Here is a 22,455-nt window from a genome sequence, read left to right as displayed (position 1 = left end):
ACTGGATTTTCTTTCAGCGCGCACACACAGTACGGACAGGTAGCAGATCGTGAGGAGATATTCACTGACTAGGTCACAAAGTGATTTTGACAAGCATTCTCTGGAATTGCTGATTCCACCTTTAATTTGTGCATCAACATTATCATCATTATAAAAAAGAGGCTATGGGGCTCTTGATAAAAACTTAGCTGAGCCTGTGTTCCGTGTCGATGTGCACATCTCGGTTTGTTACGGTCCGTCCCCATGTGTTTCCATGATACAGTCCGTATCCTGCACCTTTGACTTTTCCTCACATGCAGATCTGAATGTGTTAGCCGTATGTCGCACCATAACGCAGATTGTAACAAAAGGGTGCCACTGATGGAAAAGCGCCCCCGTGGATTTCTTAAACTGGACCCCCTCTCCATCGCCTCGTCATTTCAATTACATGTCAGTGAAGCCACATTCACTTAGCGTAGCGGTGCGGACGCTGTTATTAAAAAAACAGCTCATAAGGGCAGGCTAAAGGCCGGTGGAGGTTTAGGCCTAATGCACAGGGTAAGAGTAACAGGTCGAGGCTAAAACCCGTGGCTTCAAAATGAGAAAAATAAGAGTTGTTATTGGAAGTTGCCTGCTTTGTGACCCTGGGTGTTTTTCCTATTTATCATGCCTCATTGGCCTTTGTTTGCCCTTTGACCTTCCATCTTATAGAACTTACTTGTTAATGTTCATGGTGTTTTATGCTTCATGTTTTTCTTCAGTATATTGCTATCTAAGGTGTATTATAGTGCTTAAAGGTGCTACGAAGAACTTTTAAATATTTCCTCATTTTCCCTCTGATGATCATAAATGTCATGTAACAGCAAAGGAGACCATCAGTGCAAAGAATGCCATTTTTATATAGTTATTCATTATGCCTTTGTTGGGGTACGCTCACCCAGGAACTACAGCTGGTGTAGTTAAAAACACTAACGCTTTTGTCCATAGGGGGTAGCAAGAATTAAAACAAACTGAGAGTTCCTTGGAGCACCTTTTTAAAAGCTCAGAAACAATTTATTGAAGAGATATTTAGGTTTTAGGTTAACATTTATATATGTGGAGAAAATGAAAGTTTTTCTTCAGGCTGACTTCTGCTATAGTAAAGTCTCCCTCAAACTCCATATAGTCACTGAGCTGATCACCATCTCAATAAGGTAACACACTAACTATGCCTAAGAACCCTACACAACCCCACTTCAAAAATACTGAACTATCCCTTTAAAATCATTTAATCATTTGACGCCATATAGTGCACACCAAGCGGACAAAGTGAAACCCTGTGGTTGAGAAAACAAACATTTTTAATTTATTATTAAATGACATAAATAAAACTCACAGTAAGTTGAAATACAAATACATAGTTATGTACAGGTGACTGTGCAGGGGGTGGTGGGAGGGGGGGGAAGGGGTCTTCATGCCCGACAAAACCCTGCCAGGATTGCAGAAGGCACTTGTGTCTCTCAGTCCGATCTTGGAACATTTATTGCGATAATACAGTCAGAAAAGGCACATTTATATGGCAAACAATAGACGTTAATTTATTCTATTTACACACATATACATATTAATGTTAGCAGAACCACTTTTTTTCATCTTATATATTTAAGAATAGAAACAAAGATATTTAGAATTGTTCTGATGGGTTTGATAATGTGGAGCTAAAGGTTTTTTCAATTTTAAATTTGACAGGTAATAAACTTGTGATAAATGTATAATACGCATGGTGGGAATTACTAAGAGCAAAGATGAGTTCTGACCATGCAGCTATTCTAAGGCTTAAAATGTCCAACACAAGAGGAGACGATTGTCTTTCAAGTTCTGTTCTTGCACATTAAAGATGGAGTCAGTGATTCTGGAGCACGCTTCTTGTCAAAATCACATCAGCCACACAGTTCGGACACTCAGCAGATCGTGACGAGATATTCCCTGATTTTGACCAACAACAAAAAAAGCCATTTTGACAACAAGTCTTCCCCAGAACCACTGACTCCCCCTTTAACTTTGTTCAATAATGACTCCAGCCTATAACTTTACACCTCGTTCTAAATAAGATGCTTCTAAGCTTTTTCTTTTTCACAAACAAAGGAGTCGACATGGATCCTTGCGGGTCTCTTGATATTTTCCCCTGGATCTTCTCCGGGTAGTTTTCATATCATGTCTTTAAGTCCTGCTCCTGAGGCCTCTCTGAACCTTCCAAGACACTACAGGTTTTCTCAGTAGCTCTGAGCCACGGGCGCCCATGACGCGGTCAGCCTGGCGATGGAGCTCTCGAACTGGGCCTCTCCGACCCCCACCTCGCCCAGGCTGGGGTCGTACATGGAGGAAGGCGAGGAGACGGGCAGCGAGGAGGTCAGGCCGGTGTAGGAGGATCCCCTCAGGAACTGGGAGGTCAGGCCTCCGGGGATGGAGCCTGAAGACGAGCCTGAGGGGGTGAGGGTGGTGCCGGCTACCGACCATAGGCTGGGGTACTGACTGTGGAACCACAGGGACAACAGGGTTAGAGTTTGATTTTTAATATTTTGGTACTGATCAACAAAAAAATGGTCCTTGTGGAATCCCAGCTTTTAGGGTTCACCTATTATGCAACAAGGTTTTTATATGGTTACCAAACGTTAATATGGGTCCCCAGTGTGTCAAAAAGACGTCCCAAAGTATGTGGAAAAAAAACACCCACTCTCTTTTTCTCCACCTCCATCTTTCTGAAGTGTTCAAAAACTACATTAAGATTTATCGCCACTCCACTTCATTACTAATCTAAACTTAGCACTATGCCTGAACCTGAAAATAAGAATAATATGTGACCTTTAAATACTTGACTATATCTGCACAAAGATGGCGAGACCAAGGGTGCTTGTGGGATCCCAGCTTTTAACATTGATCAAGTCTTTAGCAACAACAAAAAAAGCAGTGACATCAAAGCAGGAGGCCCCCATCATTAGAAACCTGCACCACATTGACTGATAAACAAGAAGTGGTGTACTGTATATGGTTGGGAGGCTTACCTGGAGTTAGATGTGGAGTTGGTGGAGTGGGACAGAGTGCCCATGCCTGTGGAGTTGGGGATCTGAAGAGCAGACCAGCTGTCATGAGTGGGCAGAGACCCGGAGGAGTTGTCCATGTAGTTGTCTGGAAAAGAAGGTGCAGAACACGAATTAATACAAATTCCAGCCATTTCATTTGATTCCTAATACGATTAAGTTTTCATATACAGCTCTGGAAAAAAATTAAGAGACCACTCCAAATGTTCAGTGTCACTTGTTTTACTCTTTAGAGGCATATGTTTGAGTCAAATTAACATTTTGATTTTATAATATAAACTACTGAAAACATTTCCACCAAATTCACAATAAAAATATTGTCATTTGGAGCATTTTCAATAAGTAATGTAGAGATAAAAAATTATGAAAAATCCAGACTGGTCTCTTAATTTTTTCCGGAGCTGTTTATATAATCGTATACATATAAGGGGTCTTACTTGTGCTGGAGGTGCGGTGGGGGTAGTGGGTCGGGTAGGGGGCGGCTCTGTGGGTCCTCAGGCTGGAGTAGCGCTCACAGTAGGAGCCGGAGGAGTGACCACCTGGACCAGCGAACTGAGGAGGGCTGCTGCTGGGGCAGATCGGACTCTGGCCTGGGAGGAACCAACCTCCAACTGTGGAATAAAAAAAAATAATATAAATTGAAATACGTTCTATTAAATGTCAGGGATCTCTGAGTGAAGGTACATAAACACACTGTAAAATAAAAAAAAGTTGGGGAAACTCAAAAATGTCGAGGCTTCACTAGGCTTTTAGTTTTGAGGCCAAGTAAAACTCTAAAGTGTTTAGGAAAACTGTCATCATTTGAGCCGACTAACTATCTTTTGTTGAGATTACTTATAATTCATATGAAATGAAGATGTTAAAAACATTAAACAGTTTTAGAACTGTCCAAACAACTTCCTGATAAAGGAATAATAGATTGGCACAACTTTGACCTTTTGGAAGTAGTCTGTAGAACTCAAAACTTGACTTATAGTAACATAACATATGAATGATAAGTTATCTGAACTCAAGAAATAAAAAGTTGTCTCAAACTTGGGCAGCTGTCCTTAAAACGTAAGAGTTTAAGTTGGTCTCAAAACTAAAAAAAAATGTAGTGAAGACATGTGCCTTTGAGTTTAGAGTTATCCAGCTTTTTCCTTTTTTTACACTGCAGAAACTCTACTAATTAATATTCCTCTTTACAAATGCTTGAAAGCCCAAAGCTCCACTGGTTCTTAACTGTTTTCTTGTAAAACATTGTTCCAGAAACATGGACGTATATGAAACTCACGCTGAGAGTAGCCAGACTGTTGACTGTCGTTGTTGTGGTCGGGCACGTCTTTATGGTCACTCCTGTAATCACAAACAATAACATTAGATTCTGCACAATATAACCTCACTGAACTCCATGGAGAATTTGTGGATCATTTTAGGCTTCGAGTCCGTACCTTTCTTTAGCATCTAGGAAGGCTTTGGCAAAGGGGTTGTGCTTTATCTTCAGAGCAGTGATCTGTGGATAGAGGATTTCCCAGCATTAAGCTATTATTCAATCAATATTCAAGATAAATCAGGGTTAATAAGGTTTCATTTTCAAAGGCATATGCTTCTCACACACACACACACACACACACACACAACCTATACCTCTTCGTTCTGGTAAGCAGTCACAGCGATGAACTGCGTCTCGGGGAAAGACTGGCTGCTGATCATCTTCTGGATGCCTCCCACCTTCACGATGTGTATCCTGGGCTCGTATTTGTGCAGAGAGTTCAGCATGATCTGTGCGAAAAAGATATCAATTCAAATGAATATTTATAATTCTTGTGAACAAGCATGACTGATTTATTTAGACAGAAAAAAAAATGAAGTGACTTTCACTTGATACTAATGATCCACATTGTTTTTTCATATTTGAAAGTGATTAAGTCCATGAGTTATTGGCTACTAAAGCAAGTGGAAATAATATTTAGTTTTAAAAAAAAATCATAATTTTAGATGGAATAACTTAAATAATTAAATAATAATTAAATTAATGTATTATCATGTGTTTTTATTATTGAGTCACAGCTGTTTTTTTTTTAAGTCTAATAAAAAAATATTTACATAACACAACAATTATAATATTCTATTATGATATGATATTCTTGGTCATGACTCCTTCACATTGCACAGTGCTCCCCCTCTCACCTGTCCGCCGCCGTTGAGTTTGTTGGAGAGTTTGACTTTGCTGAAGGAGACGGGCGCTTTCATCCAGTGCGCTCCGAAGTTTGGGGAGTCCGGGTGGATGTAGACGCAGCTGGGGCTCTGGGGCTCCGGTTTGCCGCCGGGGACCCACTCCCCGTTCACGTATTTCCAGCGGTTGTTGTCCGCCGCCACGAAGTCCAGCAGCACCGAGTACATGGCGTTGGGGTCCAGGCCGCTCACGCTCGCCCTGAGCACCGGAAACATTCTCCTATAGGAAAACAAAACAAGGATGGCATTCGTGAGGAAATGTTCCAAGCCCCCATGAGCGCATTTAGCCAAGGTTTCTTTTTCAATACATCAAATAATTTTAGCTCGATCACGGAACCAATATTCGTTACCATTTTATAAACGTCCTAAGGCCTCATTCAGAGGCCTCTGGAGCGGCCTTTTGACAGAGCACCTGTTTATGTGTGTCTGCTGTTTATCAAATAGGAACCTGCTTTACATGTTTCAAAATACATTTAACTACAGACTCATTTAAAAACGTAGCACTGAAAACCCCCGTTTATTCTAAGCGCGTAAAAATGCGCCGGGCCTGTGCGCAAAAGACACCGCCGCGGGTTCACCCAAAAACGCTGTTGTTGCTGCTGCATGTGTCGTTTGAAACCTACCTTCCAGTTTTGGTGACAATCATCTCGTTGGTCAACTCTTTGAACTTGTTCCATAAGTCCGCATCGTCCAGGGTCAGTTTAATATCCCTCTCGGACGCGTCTCCCTTCTCGCTGCCCTTCTGGAACTCGCTCTCCACGGCGCTGAGGAGATGCTCCAGGCGCTGGTCGGGGTTGGAAGTAGAAGTCATTATTTCCCAAGCAAGTGTAAGACTGTAGACCTACAAAACTAAAAACAAAAACAAATCCAAGATGTTCAGTCGCCGACTCAGAGATATAGCCGCTGACGGGAAAGAATGAACAGTGAGAGAAAAAGGCCCGAGTGACACTGGTTTGCAAACCCCGAGGCCTCATCATTTAAGGGCCCCAGGGACCTCATGGGGACGTAAGGGGCGTGGTCTGCGCGCACTTAGGCCTATCTCGCGTCTGTGAACGGGTTCTCCAAACGCCACCTCCCATCCCCATCCCCAAACCTCTTTTATTTTTTGAATATAACTGACTTTTAATATTTAGGATCATATATTTGTTATCAACTTTGACCTTTTCATTTGATAAACGTGTTTCTTTCCTGAAGCAGACTCCACTCAAACCAAATCTACATTGGACAGCTGTTATCGAACTTTAAAGAATGGCTTTTTGCTGTGAAGACTATATAGTGTTAAGAGTATACAGTAGTTTGGGGATTTATACAGGTTTGATCCCTACAAATCTATTAAGTCTATTGCCAGTGATGTCCCCGACACATTCAAAGCTGTGCGTTTCAAACAAAAGAAGGGGAAGCGAGGCAGGAGAGCCGTGCCTTTGAACTCAGTTGTATATTTGCAAATAGTGTTAATCTTTTGTTGTCTCAAATCCACATGGGAGAGGGCCTGTGTTTACTGAGCGCGGGCCATTAGGGGCAGAGTCTGTGTTCCTGTTGTGGCAAAGTGTGGACGGCCCACAAGTGATGCCTGGATTTGCATAATGGGGCCTGCGTGGCTCCCACTCTGCAGACTATACAGCTCATATTCAATATGTCAGCCGCCGGTTGTGGAGGCCATAATAATAATGATATATTTATTTATATAGCACCTTTAAAAATAATGGTTTACAAAGTGCTTTAACAAAATACATACGAGCAAGTACAATCATATAAATACGAACTCATCAAACTAAAAACACATATACATAAAGTTAAATACACATACTCATATATGCACACAACAAACCAAACAAGATTAATAGGTGCTAGGGTAAAAAGACATTGAGGAAGAGAATAAAAAGAATAAGTAGACGGCATCACGTAAAAGCAAGTCTTTAAAAATGTGTTTTAAGAAGTGATTTAAGAGAGGTTACTGATTCGGCCATGAGTCCTACGAAAGAGGTTATAGTTCTACTGTTTGAATAATCAAAGTCTGTCAGTGTTTCAAATTTGCTTCTATTTTTGGACTAGATTTCAGGACATAAAGTGGAACGTGTGGATTTCAGTGTTGGATACATTACAGAGGTCCCCGAGTTGAACTAAAGTTGAAGGAACTTTGGCACTGATTTGACTTTTTTTTTAAATACTGTAGATTCCTGCTTTCTTTTCTTTTTTTGCGTTGTATTTGCTCGCCATAGATGGAAACTGGAAATTCACCAGAGCTCGGCCCTTCGGTATAGGCTAGAATTTTTTACTTGTACTTTTTTGCATTCTTCACTGCTTTACATTACTGCTAATGAGTCACATGTCAGAGGGAAATATTAGACTTAGAGCAAAGTTAAACAGTCGACATCCCACTCTTACATTGGCCTCTCTCTCTCTCTCTCTCTCTCTCTCTCTCTCTCTTCCTTCTTTTAGGAAGACCTGAACACATTCAAAAACATTACAGAAATATCTAGATCTATTTGTTTATCCTAGTTAATATTTACAATGACAGCTTTTTATTTACCTGGTTGAAAAATACAACCGAAAAGACCGATGCATAAATGTGGGAACACTCTGAACTTTGCTGATTAAGATTTCATACAGAAAACCCTATTATGAGTTTATGAGTTATGACTCATTTTGACAGATTGAACTATCGAGCAGGATATTAAAGTGAGTAGTTCAAATAAGCTCCATCTCGCCCTGCATCCATATTGGAATGATATATACTGTTCACATTTAGGCGACACACTGCATGCAAACACATTGTTTTTAACAAGCGCTGATACATTTAGAGATTTTTGTCTATTTTTCTTCCATAGGCTACCATCGTTCATACTAGTAGAAATAAAAGGTCAACAATCTACAAATAGGTGTTTTTTTAATTGTTTCTTTATTTGATTAAAACCACGTGTGTTTGGATCTGTCTTTATATTTCTCCTATACAACCATCTTTAACAAATCTTACCAACCACATATCTCAACCTCTTTCAACTAAACCTCTATCGACTCAACTTTCCAGAATCATTCTTAGCACTATTCTGAAGGTTATCATTGAAGGATTTGTTCATGTTGTTAATTGTCAGATTTAATGGTAAAAAAAAAAATTTTAAACATGCATTTTACACAGAATTAGTAAGATAGGCAACATTCTCATATTGCATATTTATTCGAAGATTTCTGAAGAAAAATTAATGATGATATCTATGAGTTAAAATTGTACCCCATTCACTTGCAGTGTCTCACCTTAACACAACAGTGACAACAATCTGTTACAAAGGTACAGGATATACCATACTATATTTAATGGGTCATTTGACTTTTTGCATGACACAATTTACATCGTGCTGCTCATACTTTTACTAATTTAAAATTGTAATGTTTCACATAGTGATGTTGCTACTTTAAATGTGTAGATAAATGGGCCCTTTCTGTTTCTATAACATATACGACGAGGGGAAGTGTGTTTACTCTACTGTACTATTTTCAAATGAATAGCTTTAGCCAACAGCTACTTTTTGGACTGTCAATTTATCAACAAAGCCAATGAGGGTCGTTAAAAACTATACATTTCTCGTGATTAATAAACCTGTATGTCGAGTATATGCACATGAAAGCATGTATAATACAAATAAATATGATAAGTGTATGAAAGCATCTAATACATTACAAGTACAAAAAATATGATACAGTTTCTATGTGTTTTTGAGTGTGCTTTTCACTGTCTCGTGTCATCTTAGAAGTATACAGGGTTGTATTGGAGTGTGTTGTCAGCCCACCAGAGCTGAGGGAAGCTTTTCTGAGCCCTCTGTTGACTTGTTGTTTTGTTGTTTTTTTCCCGTCTCCTCTGACTCTGACTGTCTGTGATGTACTTGGAATTGAGTGAGAGCCGTGGAGCGCGACTCCACTTTACTACACCACTTCCTCCACTTCTACAGAGGCCGTAAATATAAAGGGGTTCTCTCACACCTTTCCATCTCGTATCATTCAGCGGCCTCTTCCTTTTTTCTTTTTTTTTACCCCTCTGTTTTTGTGTGTGTGTGTGTGTGTGTGTGTGTGTGTGTGTGTGTGTGTGTGTGTGTGTGTGTGTGTGTGTGTGTGTGTGTGTTTCTCATTTCGAAGGCTAAGACAAAGAGACAGAGAGTGTCAAATAAAATAAAAAATCACTAACACACACACTCTCTCTCACACAATTCAATTATCTCTCTCTCCTACTCTCACTTGTGTGCTGTGTCAGCCATGTGATAGGATAGGGAACAAGTAAGTGAGAAAGTATGGAAGTAGGATTTTGTACATTTCAAAGTTTACAATAAGGTTAAACGTGGACGTCATCATCGAAATTGATGAATAACCAAGAGAGAGAGAGAGAAAGAGGGAGAGAGTGTGTGTGTGTGTGTGTGTGTGTGTGATTTTTTCTCCTTCTAATTTTGGTGATTGAGAGGAAGAGACAGAAAGTGTCTGCATACAGGACCTAGCCCTCAACACAATACCTGACCAGTGAGTGTACCTACCTACATAGTTCTCCGCTGACTTTCCACATATAAAAAACATATTCTCATCCCTCCAAATTAAGATTCAACATTAAGATTGAATTCATCGGACGTGCCTGTTGGACAAGTCAGGGGTGTGTGTGCTCTGTAACCGCAGCAACAAAACACTTGAGCTGTGTGCTGTGGTTGCCAGGTGAGAATTATTAAAGTACAAAAACATCCTCACGGTTTTTTGATTGACAAGGCCCAGTCCAAACTGAGGCAAAAAGATGAGAAGCTATACTGGAACCCACACGGTGAGCGAATGTCTGCGCCGGAAAATATGAAGTTTACTTGAAAAGCCACCATTGGTTTCCCTAAGAGCCTCTCTCCTCATACACACACACACACACACACACACACACACACACACACAGGCACACAGACACACACAGACAGGCACACACACACATACGCACACACACACACATACATGCATACAGACACACATACACACTCGAAAGCACACATGCATACAGACACACACACATGCATACACACACACACATGCATACAGACACACACACACACACATACACACTCGTACGCACACATGCATACAGACACACACACATACACACTCGTACGCACACATGCATACAGACACACACACACATACACACTCGTACGCAAACACATACACGTACACACATACATACACGCACACACACACATACACACACACACACACACACAACTGCAGCCCCGGCGAGCCTAGGGTTAAGCGATGCGGGCCGCGCTCTGGCATAGGCACACACTCACCTAGGTGAGAAATATTGCAGAGGTCTGGTGCTTCACAAAGGGGACAGTTATAAAGATGCATATTTTCCAGAGGACTTTGCTGGCCTAAATAAGTAAACACAAGGGAGGCGGATGAGTCAGCCCTGGGAAGAGGGATACACACACACAAACACACACACACACACACACATACCAACATAGTCATTCTTTCATGATTTATGACATAAGTTGGTAACTGGACAAAACAACACAGTAACTCAAGCTCCATGGACCAAGAATAAGACAGTCTCCGAGGTGTCTGATAAGGAGTGTGATGATAAAGGTCAACGTGTGAGCTATACAGGAAATGTCAAAGATATAAAATCTCATGCAATTGTTCCTGATGTATGATGTATCACTCCCACTTGTTTTTCAGTATGATCTTGTGAAATATTTTGTGACATGTTTTTCACATTTAGTTTGATTGTTGAGTTATATGAATAGTGTACATGTTTGTGTTCAATTCTGGGGGAGAGACATATTGAATATTATAGATTAAATATCAGCCAAAAAGTATGAAAATACTGGAAATAGCCAGTCTGCACAAGTCTTTAATTCAACCAATTTAACCTTTCTAGTTGTTCTTTTTGTTTTTTTAATATAATAATGGATAAAGACATTTTTGTATTAATTTCAATAAGGCTTCCCTGCTTAAATAAAGTTTAAACAGAATAACTAAATACTGGATTAGAGTGAAATCAATCTTCCTCTGCTGTTATGTATTCAGTTTCAAGCCATGATCATAAATGACATCATATTGATTGGGCAATGTGGTCATAATAGGCCTACACAGAATGCACATCGCTTTAAATATATTAACATTTCACAGTCTGTCGCTTCAAAGACGCCGGCTAACATGCCTGCATAACAGTAGCACAAACTGAGAAGAGTGAAAAAATCTGGCAAACAGATTTTACAAATAACAATTAAATCAACATACCTGCAAAATATCTTCAATTAGCTAACGTTAGCCAAGCCACAAGCTACTGGTCCCACCAGTGCATATCTGCAACAGCAACTCTCCTCAGTGTATGTGCTGGAGTGAGCATTTTATTCCTCGTGAATTAAATGATTTATCATGAATTCATTTATAACCATAACATTTAAGTAGTGTTGCTTCAATTAAAATTAGTAATAGTGTGTTTGTGTTAAAGCCCTCTACCATAAGTTAAAGTCTAACTTTGATAAGTATTCCAATAGAACTATCCTGCAGAATGGTCTTCGTTATATAATTTCATTTAAATGTACTATTATGATATTGTTTTATTGTTAATTATGCTAAAATGCGTTAGAAGCATTTTAAGCTCAAACAATCTCTTGGGCGGTCCTATATATTCAACTCTATTGAATCATTACATAAATTGTATAAAATCTATGTTCAATACATTTCTGCTTAACTTGACTGTACCTTTGACTCACAGTCATTAACAAAGATACTTTGGCACTCACTTTATATTATTACTTCACTGTCTCTGTTCGCGATGTGTTCATGGGAAGATGGCAGCCTATGCTCATACCTCACAAGCCTCCCAGTAAGGACTGAGGAGTCCCCAACACACACACACACACACAGACACACACAGATAGCCCTCCTTGATGTGGATTGGGCCCCGAGCCTCCGTCTGTCACTTTTGCGTTTCCACTTCAAGTTCAGGAAACCTAAACTTTCCTCTTCTAATCACCCGTCCCTTTGAAAGGGATAAAAAGAATTAGTGGAGGACAGTAATTGCCCCCTGACCCCCCCCCCCCCCCCCCCCCACTGGCCCCTCTCATCTAGCTGCCCTACAGTAGACCTTAGGAGCCTTTGGCATGCTAATGACAGGGGGGGCTGCAGCTTTTTGACACTATATACAAGGATGGAACTGCTGAGGGCAAACAAGTCTCCTTCGTATAGGTCGCTATCTAGATGTGTCATTTGACAAAATAATCTATAAAATGTTTTTTTCACAAAATCATTAACATTTTTTTTTAATACAGCTCCTGTTTAAATAACTTGGTTTTACTGTATGAAGCAGTGCACTGCTGATATGAACGAATAAAGCCTAGACCCAATAAAGCCTAGACCCATGTTGATTAACCCATATTCAGAAATAAATTAAAGAAATGACGATACTTTTAACTTGAAGGGAAAATGAGAATTGAAATAGAGTCTAAAATAACTTGAAAAATGCATCCGGATTATGTCTTCAATATGACTGTGTAATGGTGTGGCAGACAGGTAGGCAAGCAGGACCCAAACGCAAGACGTCGTAGCAAAAGAATAATCTATTAAGCTCAAAAAGGTCAACAAAAAAGGCCAACAGGCAAAAAAGGTCCAGGACCAGGAGCACAAGGAAACACAACTACAAGGACTCACCGACACTGACACGAAACAAACCATAATGCACAGACAAGGAACACAAGGAGTATATATATATATATATATATATATATATATATATACACACACAACGAGACACGGGTGAAACACATTAGGGGAGGGAGCAGTAATCAAACAAGAGGGAAGCTTGACAGGACATGGGGAGGAACAAGACAGACATACCAAAATAAAACAGGAAACCCGGGTAACACCAAAACAAGACAAGACAAAGACAGACCATGACGGACTGTCCTTAGGACTGTAATATGTGGTTCCGATAACAGAACCAAAATCAAGTCAAATTTAACAAGTAGCTACAGTATAGCAACACTAAGCATAAACTCCAAGGATGCTGGAATGAATACTATATGGATAATAATAAGTCAAGGTGTTTGAATACACTAAAAACATCCCTATTGCTGTGTTAAATCTCTCTTTGCTGTTCTCTTAACCTGTGCTGTCTTCAGTGAGGCGTGTTGTCTGTACTTGCTTTGTGAGGTTTACATTATGACACATTATGAACCATGTGACCCGGACAGTTGTGTGGTTGGTAACCATGGAGACGATGAAGCAGTTGTTTTGTGCTGTGGTCATGTTGTCAGCAGCAGCAGCAGGCCAGGTAAATAGAGTGACTCCTATATGACTTATACTGTATTACCGTAACATTTTTATGCTTCATACCATAGGGCTCCATTGTAAAATGTGATTCATCATTTTAAACAGAAGGCCTGTTTTGATTTATATTTAGAAAATCCTGCAATAAGTTTATATTTTTGTAATTAAAGCAATACATATTCATATTCTTATTTTTTTCATATTTTTTTAATGTAGGGATGAGAACTCCTTCCACGTTACAACAGCAGCTTGTAGTTATGTATGAAAGAAGAAATGTTATGGAATAAACTAGCCAACAATCTCAAAACTGACCAGTGCTTGAAGAAAACAAGGTTTCCTTAAATTTAGCCTACATGGTAGAAAAACATCCTCATTCATTTATGCATTCCCATCCCAGTAGAAAGTTGTATCTCACACACACACACGCACGCACGCACACACACACACACACACACACACACACACACACACACACACACACACACACACACACACACACACACACACACACACACACACACACACACACACACACATTTTTCTCCCTGGCAGCTTTGTTTTTGCCCATTTCCTCGGTGCTAGCGGGTGATGCTGCCTGATGTAAATATGAGCAGCTGAGGTCAGCAGACACCAGTGTGTGAGAAAACACTGTTAAATCTCCTCGCAGCAGCAGCAGCAGCCCACAGCTGTGTGCACACGGACCCACACATACACACACACACACACACACACACACACACACACACACACACACACATATTAACAGTAGACCCTGTGGAGTGAGATCACACTTGAGCCTATCTCATGTGAAAGACATCAGCAAATATTAGTCGATATTAATCATGGCTTTGGGGTGGATGATCTTCATAGCCAGGCCCCGCTGTCTGCTAAGGGGGTAGACTGGCCGGGGTTGCCAGATCCCGCAAAAGAAACAAGCAACCGGGACCTATAAAAACAAGCAACCTCATATCCCTGACCATTTCTCGAAAGCTGATCGGTAACATATCATTCAATTTATTTCAACCAGTCCAAAAAAAGACAGTGGAACTAAAACCAACTGGCCAAGGAAAATTGAGCTACATCACATGGTCACACACAGCAAAAGGTTTATCAGGCAAACACTAGGCAACCATTCAGTATCAAACTAAAAGCATACCAATAAAAGCTCACCAGTAATATAACCACAGCTAAAGACATGTATAAAGAAAAGTATAAACCCACTTCCACTGCCTCAGACATAATGAACAGGCTAAATAATTCAACCTTCTGCTAAGTTAATGTACTAAATGCTGTCTGACATAGTATATCTAAACATATGCTTGGATACAGCTCATTTAAACATTATTTGAAGCATGGGCTGCAAGCCCAAATAAGGGACTGCACTTTAGAGACAAGCCCCCCCGCAACCACCAATAAGCGACTTTCACCCAAAAAAACAACCCCAAAGTTGCTTATAAGAAGCGGACTTGGCAACGCTGAAGACTGCGTGGGTGAGTTGTTTAGTGGGAGGGTTGAACGGGCAGTGGGGGGGGTGGGGGGGGGTTGGAGAGGGTGGGGGGAGGTGAGATCAAAAGGAGCCAGGCCAGTTTCCACTGACAAACAGTAAGTGTTAAAGGACAGAGGATTAATGATAGGTGCAGCCAGGAACATTATTTACCCAGAGTCAGAGGACGTGTGAGCTGAGGGGACTCATCACCCTCTTCCTCTCCACTTCCCCTCTCTATAAATGCACAATTAAAATGAGATGTTCACACAACGCAACGTGTCACCTCCCTACGGCCCATCCACCAATGAGCTGCCGGCATCTTTACCTGCTTTAGCACGTCACCACGCAGTAATGTGAAGGACTTATCAGATTGTATTATACAGTGTGGGGATGATAGGGATCAAGGAATTAAGCACTTAAAGAACAAAACAGCACTCGACATTTAGTACAGGTGCAACCGTCAGATGCTGGACAAGGCTTTCTGTGCTGACACTGCTGCCACAATCCACAAAGTTACTATTTACATAAGACAATGTGTTTTTTCTTTAGTTGTTCAAACTGATCTTGGAAAAAACTGTTTTTATATACATTCTTCATTACATATTGTTGAGATTTAAATTTAAAAAAACTAACTTCATACAGGGACTACAGACGAAAATTAGCCATGTGGCTATAATCTGGCTCAATTGTATATTGTGCACTGTCCCTGCTAAATAAACAATAAAATAAAAAATAAATAAAATAAATAACCAATATAAAATAAAATGTTCCATTGCTTCTGGAGAATTCAAAAATACAATATATAAAATATCCTCCACACATGTTTTAAAATTTCCACCTAAGTTGCTTTCAAAGTATTGTGACTCTGAGGAGTGGTTGTAAATAGATAGTGTTTTTAATTTTAACCCAAACTTATACCTTTTTAAAGGACCATTTCACCCAAATTGCAAAGGATGTTCTATTTGGGACTATCTGTTCAGTAGGAAAGTTCTAACAAAAATTGACCATGGTGAGCTGATTCATTGTCATCTTCGTCATGTTTTCCTTTGTTCCAATATTTCTCAAAACTTTATAATAATAATAATATTGGTGATGTGTTGACCTCATCTGCTTCAACCAGACAACCCTTTCTGTATCTGTCACACTGGTTTCCTGCTCTACTTGAAGGAGGTACTGTGGACCAGCTATACCTCTATGGAGTCCAGTGGTCCCAGAGAGGCAGCCAGCGTCTGTCTGCAGGACTATAGAGAGGGGATGTGTCTGTGTGTGTGGGGGGGAGGGGGGGTCTGCTGTACCGTAAACTAGAGGGGGGTAAACAAAGGGGGCCGGGCTGATTTTACTGCCTTCCCACGCCAGGCAGCAGCACCAGCTGACTGGAAAGTGTTACCTGGAATATGCCTAGTTGTCCCTCCACTCCCCCCCATCCACCCCATTCCCTCCATCCACCAGCACACAGCCAATCACAATGCAGGACGCAGTGACCCAGGTGTACAAACAGCAAACAGTGGGGCCACATCAAAGGCTCTCATTAAAGGACAATGGATGCGGCCCTCCTCCTCATCTCCCCTGCAACACCCCCCCACCCCCCACCCAAGTCATGGCAGGGTATACACCAGGACACACAGTCAACACAACCCCAGCTCCATTGCATCCAGCCCAGCACATCGCCCCCTTCTGTCCAGTATATAGTCAAGAGATGGGGGTGACTTCATCCGAGATCCAGACACCAGGAAATGCATGTCACTGCAAATGCAGAGAATGATACAATTTATACGTGGACATTAATTTTTAATTGTTCCTTTTTCAAAGGCCATTGTCAAAGTACATGTCAGATTATGGAGATCGCTTGTGGTCAAAATCACTTTGTCATGCAATGAATATTTCCTCACTATCCGCCATGCTGTAATAACACGGTATTTTCTTCTTTCGCTGTGCGCACACAGTATGGACGGGTAGCGGTTCGTGAGGCGATATTCGCTGATTTTGATTTTTAAAAAGCTACTTTGACAAGTATTCACCAGAATCACTGACTCCACCTTTAACCACAATGTGGTATATTATACACAGTTACCATTCACCATGCTCCTGGTTACTCTGTTATTGTCTTTGAATGTGTAGTGAAAGATGAACAGGGGCTCAACTATGTAAACATTTGAAAATTATTTCTTTATTATCATGAACACACACACACACACACACACACACACACACACTGAACAATGAAGTTTATTTTGACTGAATCCAGACAGACAAATCGACTGTGTATTGATCCACTGGTTAAAATAGTCCCCAGCAAATGCACTTTTTCCTCCTGTCTGAGCAACTTTTGCCAACAACTACAGTGACCAGCTATTTTGAGGGATTTCTGGGCCTTTTTTATTTTCCAAAAAGTGTGTTGTTCATGTCTTCATTAGCAGCCCGTGGGGGTGGGGCTGAGTGCAAATGACAGTCTGCAGAAAAAAATAGAAAGAAAATACTGTCAGCAGCCTTGTCCTTTAAAAGGCTGTACCGGTGGTTTTACGTGGTTCAGCCCATTAAGCCTACTGCATCATTTTGCAGCCCATGCTACAATGCATCAGTAATTCAAATGGACTTGTAATGGAATTCAAGGCATCCACATCTGTTGATTTTCATTCAATAAGAACGCGTAAAGAAGAGTATAGTCGAGCATAGAGTAGATATGTTATGGAAAAGCACCTTAAGTGACTACTGGAGTATACTCCCTTTATTTACAGCGATGATGGTATCTCATATTTTTCGAGTATTTTGTTGATCATAATGGTGCACTTTCATGTGTGTTTCCTCTGTAGACTCACTGACTATCAAGCCTATTCAAGCCTGAATAATGAATGTTCCTGAGGGTGAATTTACCCGCCTACATATATATGAAACATAAATACTGATACACGGAAGATAGAGGTCTTTAATTAGTTCATGACAAACAAGATGTTGGCCTAGCGCTACACGAGTGTCCCTCCCAGCTGTCAGATGTGCTGTTGATGGTAATGACACGCAGTCATCGGCTTTCTGATCAAATCATGTCTAATGTTAGAATGTCTCTTTGAGCAGTCAGGGATCGTTACAGGAACACAACTTAGGAATCAGTTTCAGAGCTATACCTGCCCTATGCTTCCCCCACACTCACATTGACTACGCCTCTTATGTTGAATCGGGAATTGGGTCGTGAAATTCCATGGGGTTGGGTAGAGTGTGTGGGGGACTCATGGGATTACTTGCACGAGTGTCAGTCAGAAGATGTGAAACGCAGGCCAACATAATGGTGTTCATCCCTGTAAAGACATATGAAAACACAGACACACAGGCACATTTTAAAAAAAAGTCATCAGCAGCAGCCGCCTGATGGCCCTGCGCCGCTACGCCGTTACAGATGTGAGCCCCGGCCTGGGAAAAAAGCCCCTATCTGGACCCAGCAGACAGCCAGCAGCCTCCAGCTTTGATGGGGTAAGCCTCTTTGTAGTTGGCCTGGAGATGGCTTGTTAGTCAGTAAAAGTGAGGGCTAAATGGCTCCCTAACAGGAAGCAGTTTACACGGTGACGCTCAACCTGCCTGTGGCCCTCTATTGTCCCCAGCCCCATGTCCCACTTCATTACCATTTCCATAAGAAAGGAACAGTAATTGCCCCTTTTCTTCTGCTGGCCCTTCATCTTGAAGTGTCTCCTCTTTTTTTTCTGTACCCCCCCCCCCCTTCCCCCCCCTCTCTCTTCCTTCTTGCTCTCAATCCCTGTCCGTCTATCTGGAAAGCCCCATGCAGACTGGAGGGGGAAATCCTACTTTTGGTACACTTTATAACTCACTAAATAGAGATTGTGTGTGCATTATGTAGAGACAAAAAGCTCGTATTTTCTTTATACACTCTTTTCCAAGGGCACTTTTAAAGTGTGAGAGGAAGTATATGAATCACTTCTATGTGGAAGAAAATCATTTTCAGGGTCCTATTTCCTTACGAAAGAACTCAAACGGCCCAAAGCATCCGAGCAGTGTTTACACCGGAGGTCCTGAGAGTCTCCTGACCTTTGACCCTGACCTTAAAGGGATAGTTCAGTATTCTTGAAGTGGGGTTGTATGAGGTACTTATGCACAGTTAGTGTGTGACCTTATGGAGATGGTGATCAGCTCAGTCATTTTAAGGAGTTTTGGAGGGAAACGTTGCTGTAGCAAACATCAGCATTTTACTGTTGCAGAGGGGGCCATCAGAAAAACTGTTTTTTTTTGCCACATATGTAAATGCTTCCCTAAGAAATAAATATCTGTTTAATGGAACGCTAAATATAGGATTTTTTTCACTGCTGATTTGCGGACGCATGCGCTGCGCTGCACCAGCGGTCAGCTGTTTATTTTTGCAATTTTTTCAAGCGTAATTCGGCCATGTATTACCAAGCCAACTCAAGCCAGTGCAGAGACGATCTTTCTCTCTGGGTTACTTAGAAAAATGTCTTCCAAGCATAGTGAGAATTTATGTGCGTTTTTAAATATTAACACATTGGGCATTCATTGTGTTCTATTTTTGTCTGATAGCTACTACTTTAGCACTTCAGCACACTTGTACCCAGCTAGAATACACTCCTATATTATTCTAATAGGAGTCTAATCAGAGTCAAACCAAATTGGGATTATCAACAACTATCTTCTGCTCAACAGACATTGTGAGAGGCTGCATATATGTCAAGCTCCAATTATGCTTAAATATGTGAGAAAACGTATTGTTATTCTTTATTTCAATGTGATAAGAGGATCAAACACAGGGTCCGTTACAAGGCACTCACGTTCACATGCATTTTTGAGATGGATACACTCACTGGGAGACACACAGAATAGAGACACATGTTAAAAAGGAGAGCTGCCCCACCGGAATCAACACTTTTAAGGATCAGGGAGCGAGGAGAGGGGATACACACTCTGTCACACTCTCACACCGTGACCCCATCACTGAGGCCTATACCTTTGAACTGCAGAGGTGACGACAAGCTAAATGCAGCGACAAAACGCAATTAATCTATGCGGGGAGAACGACCAGTGGCCCTCTCTCTCTCTCTCTCTCTCTCTGTCTCTCTCTCTCTCTCTCTCTCTCTCTCTCTCTCTTTGCGTGACGGTGATCCTATCAAGGGGCTTTGCGTGGATACATGCAAAGGCAAACACGCACTTTCACACACACGCTTGGCGGGATGCCCTGCAGGATCACACTGACACCTCAGCAGCAGCAAAGGCCACCCCTCAACACACAGTTCATTTTACGGCCAGACGCTGCAGGTGAATAGGGTCACATATTTTAACCCATAGATATCATCGGGAAATTTTGCCAGTTGGTTAATAACATGAAATCAATATTTTTTTTTTGTTCAATACCTTTTTGTTTGTTTGAATAAATCGGAAAGTTTGCCCACATTTATTTACCATGTATGTGTAAACTCAAGAAAATGTGTGTTAAGTGCTTCAGGAGTTGTGGTCAGAGTGTTGACAAAAACGAATGATGAGATAATGGCTGTTAACGATGACTATATAGGAGAAATATGCAGACGCAAACAGACACGGTTTAGTCAAAGAAAACAAAACAATTTGGGAAAAAAGACATGTTATGGTAGCAAGATAGAGAGAAAAAAATCTCAAAATTGATCAGTGCTTGAAAAAAATAAAATGTCTGTCTGCTGTGTGTTTAAGGTCAATTAAAGGGTTCGTCATTATGTATTGGGCGTCGATGGCTCTTCCACCCTCATAAGTACAAAGTTGAGTCAGAAACCCTCCTGTCTGCTTGGTTTCCTCAGGGCCCTCCATGGAAAGGCTGCAGGTAAAGAGCTGCTGTCAAAGGGGGGGGGCAGGGGGAGGGCAAGCGGACCCCCATGGGTGAGTTGAACTGTTTTAATCATGGCCCCATGTGGACCCCGACAAAAGAGCCTCGGTCGGAATCACCGTCTGCTCTTTTGATGCGGAAGGGGAGCCACCGAGGCTGGGAGCAAGGGCCGTGTGGGTCTCAGCCGCATGCTCCCCGCCCCACAGCAGGGCCTCTTGCTTTATTTGCTTTGGGGAAAGATTGTTTTATCCCAGGTGACAGTGAAGGTAACACAGCTTCCCAGGATGATACATTGCACCGTAATCGTTTTTTTCTACCAGTCGGACGGTTACAGTTGTCAACACAGCCACTGTTTGAAGGAAATACACTGGCACACTCACAGGTACTGGAGCTAGTAAATACTTTCATTCCATCAGATAGATAAATGGCATAATTGTATGTATATAAACATAAATTAACGCATGACTGGTTTAGTAATCATGACATAATACAACAAGCTAATAGCGTTCCTTGGCAATATTTGTTCAGATATACTTCATTGCTCACACTCTGAATTCCAGGAGCACATAATCATATGTATACCAAAGACATTACCTATACCCATATCTGTCTTCTTTCATTATTAAAGGTGCACTATGCAGTTTCAGAGGAGGATGATTTGTATACATTTTCAGAGCCTGCAGTAAACTTACAAAAACTATACTATATATACTCTATATGTAATTATTGGTATTGAATAATTCATTATAATGAATCATCATTCATGTATCCATCATCATCATAAATAAAAAAATTTAGAGGCACCTGGAACCAAACAGGTCTTGAATATATTTCTAAACAAAACTGTTGGCCTCGCTGTTGTTTGAAAAGTAACTTTTCAGGAAGCTTTCTCACTTCAGACAGTGTTCCAGGGATCCAATTTGGAGGGAGTAAAGTTTGTTTATGCAGCTATGAGAATATAATATAAAAAATGTCACATCGGTCACACCCAAAGTTGCATAGTGCACCTTTAATATTATTATTAACTGATATATATATTTTTTTTAATTAACTTTAAGGTGATGGTTATGTAAATATCAGGCAAATATATTAGGTCCAATATACATATAGATATATGTTATGAATTGTCTTAATGTCTAAAACCGTTAGCAGAGGTCGATAAGTGGGTCGACAGAAAATGCTTCAGTCATTTTGAATAAAGCTACAGTGTGTAATATCAGAGTATCTAGTGGCATGGTAAAATTCCAGATGTCAACTCTCCCTTGCTGACCCCTCCCTTTGAGAAGAATTTACAGAAGCAACGGTGGCCTTCAAGGACAAGAAGCTATAGTGACTTCAAACGCATTGTCTATAACTGCCTCAAGTCTTTCCACAATATCAAGTGATGAGGTGAAGATGTTATTAGTTATGTATTCTATGGTACTTCTTCTTGGTCTTCCAACAGTTGCATTTCCCCAGGACGCCCACTATATAAAAAACGCATAAGGCCGAAATGTCAAGAGGAGCTCCCTCATTGGTGCTACTGCTGTGACGACTAACCACACCAACACAAGGACAAATGAAGCCACTTTGAGGAAGCAGCTTGTTGATATCGATCACTGGGC

The 22,455-nt window shown here is 41.0% G+C and overlaps 1 protein-coding gene across 1 annotated transcript; it reads right to left on the bottom strand.

Annotated features, from left to right (window-relative positions):
• Positions 1-2,231: 2,231 nt before the first annotated feature.
• Positions 2,232-6,081, bottom strand: tbxta (T-box transcription factor Ta; the record flags this gene model as incomplete). The annotated part of the gene is made up of 8 exons (XM_080045438.1): positions 2,232-2,490; positions 3,021-3,144; positions 3,494-3,667; positions 4,330-4,391; positions 4,487-4,548; positions 4,683-4,817; positions 5,226-5,490; positions 5,894-6,081. 8 exons carry the CDS (start codon positions 6,079-6,081, stop codon positions 2,232-2,234), a joined length of 1,269 nt encoding a protein of 422 aa, XP_079901564.1.
• Positions 6,082-22,455: the final 16,374 nt, after the last annotated feature.

This window comes from Ammodytes marinus (genome assembly GCF_949987685.1).
Source record: "Ammodytes marinus genome assembly, chromosome: 17".
NCBI classification, from domain to species: Eukaryota; Metazoa; Chordata; class Actinopteri; order Uranoscopiformes; family Ammodytidae; genus Ammodytes; species Ammodytes marinus.
This window is presented reverse-complemented; position numbering and strand designations above follow the sequence as displayed.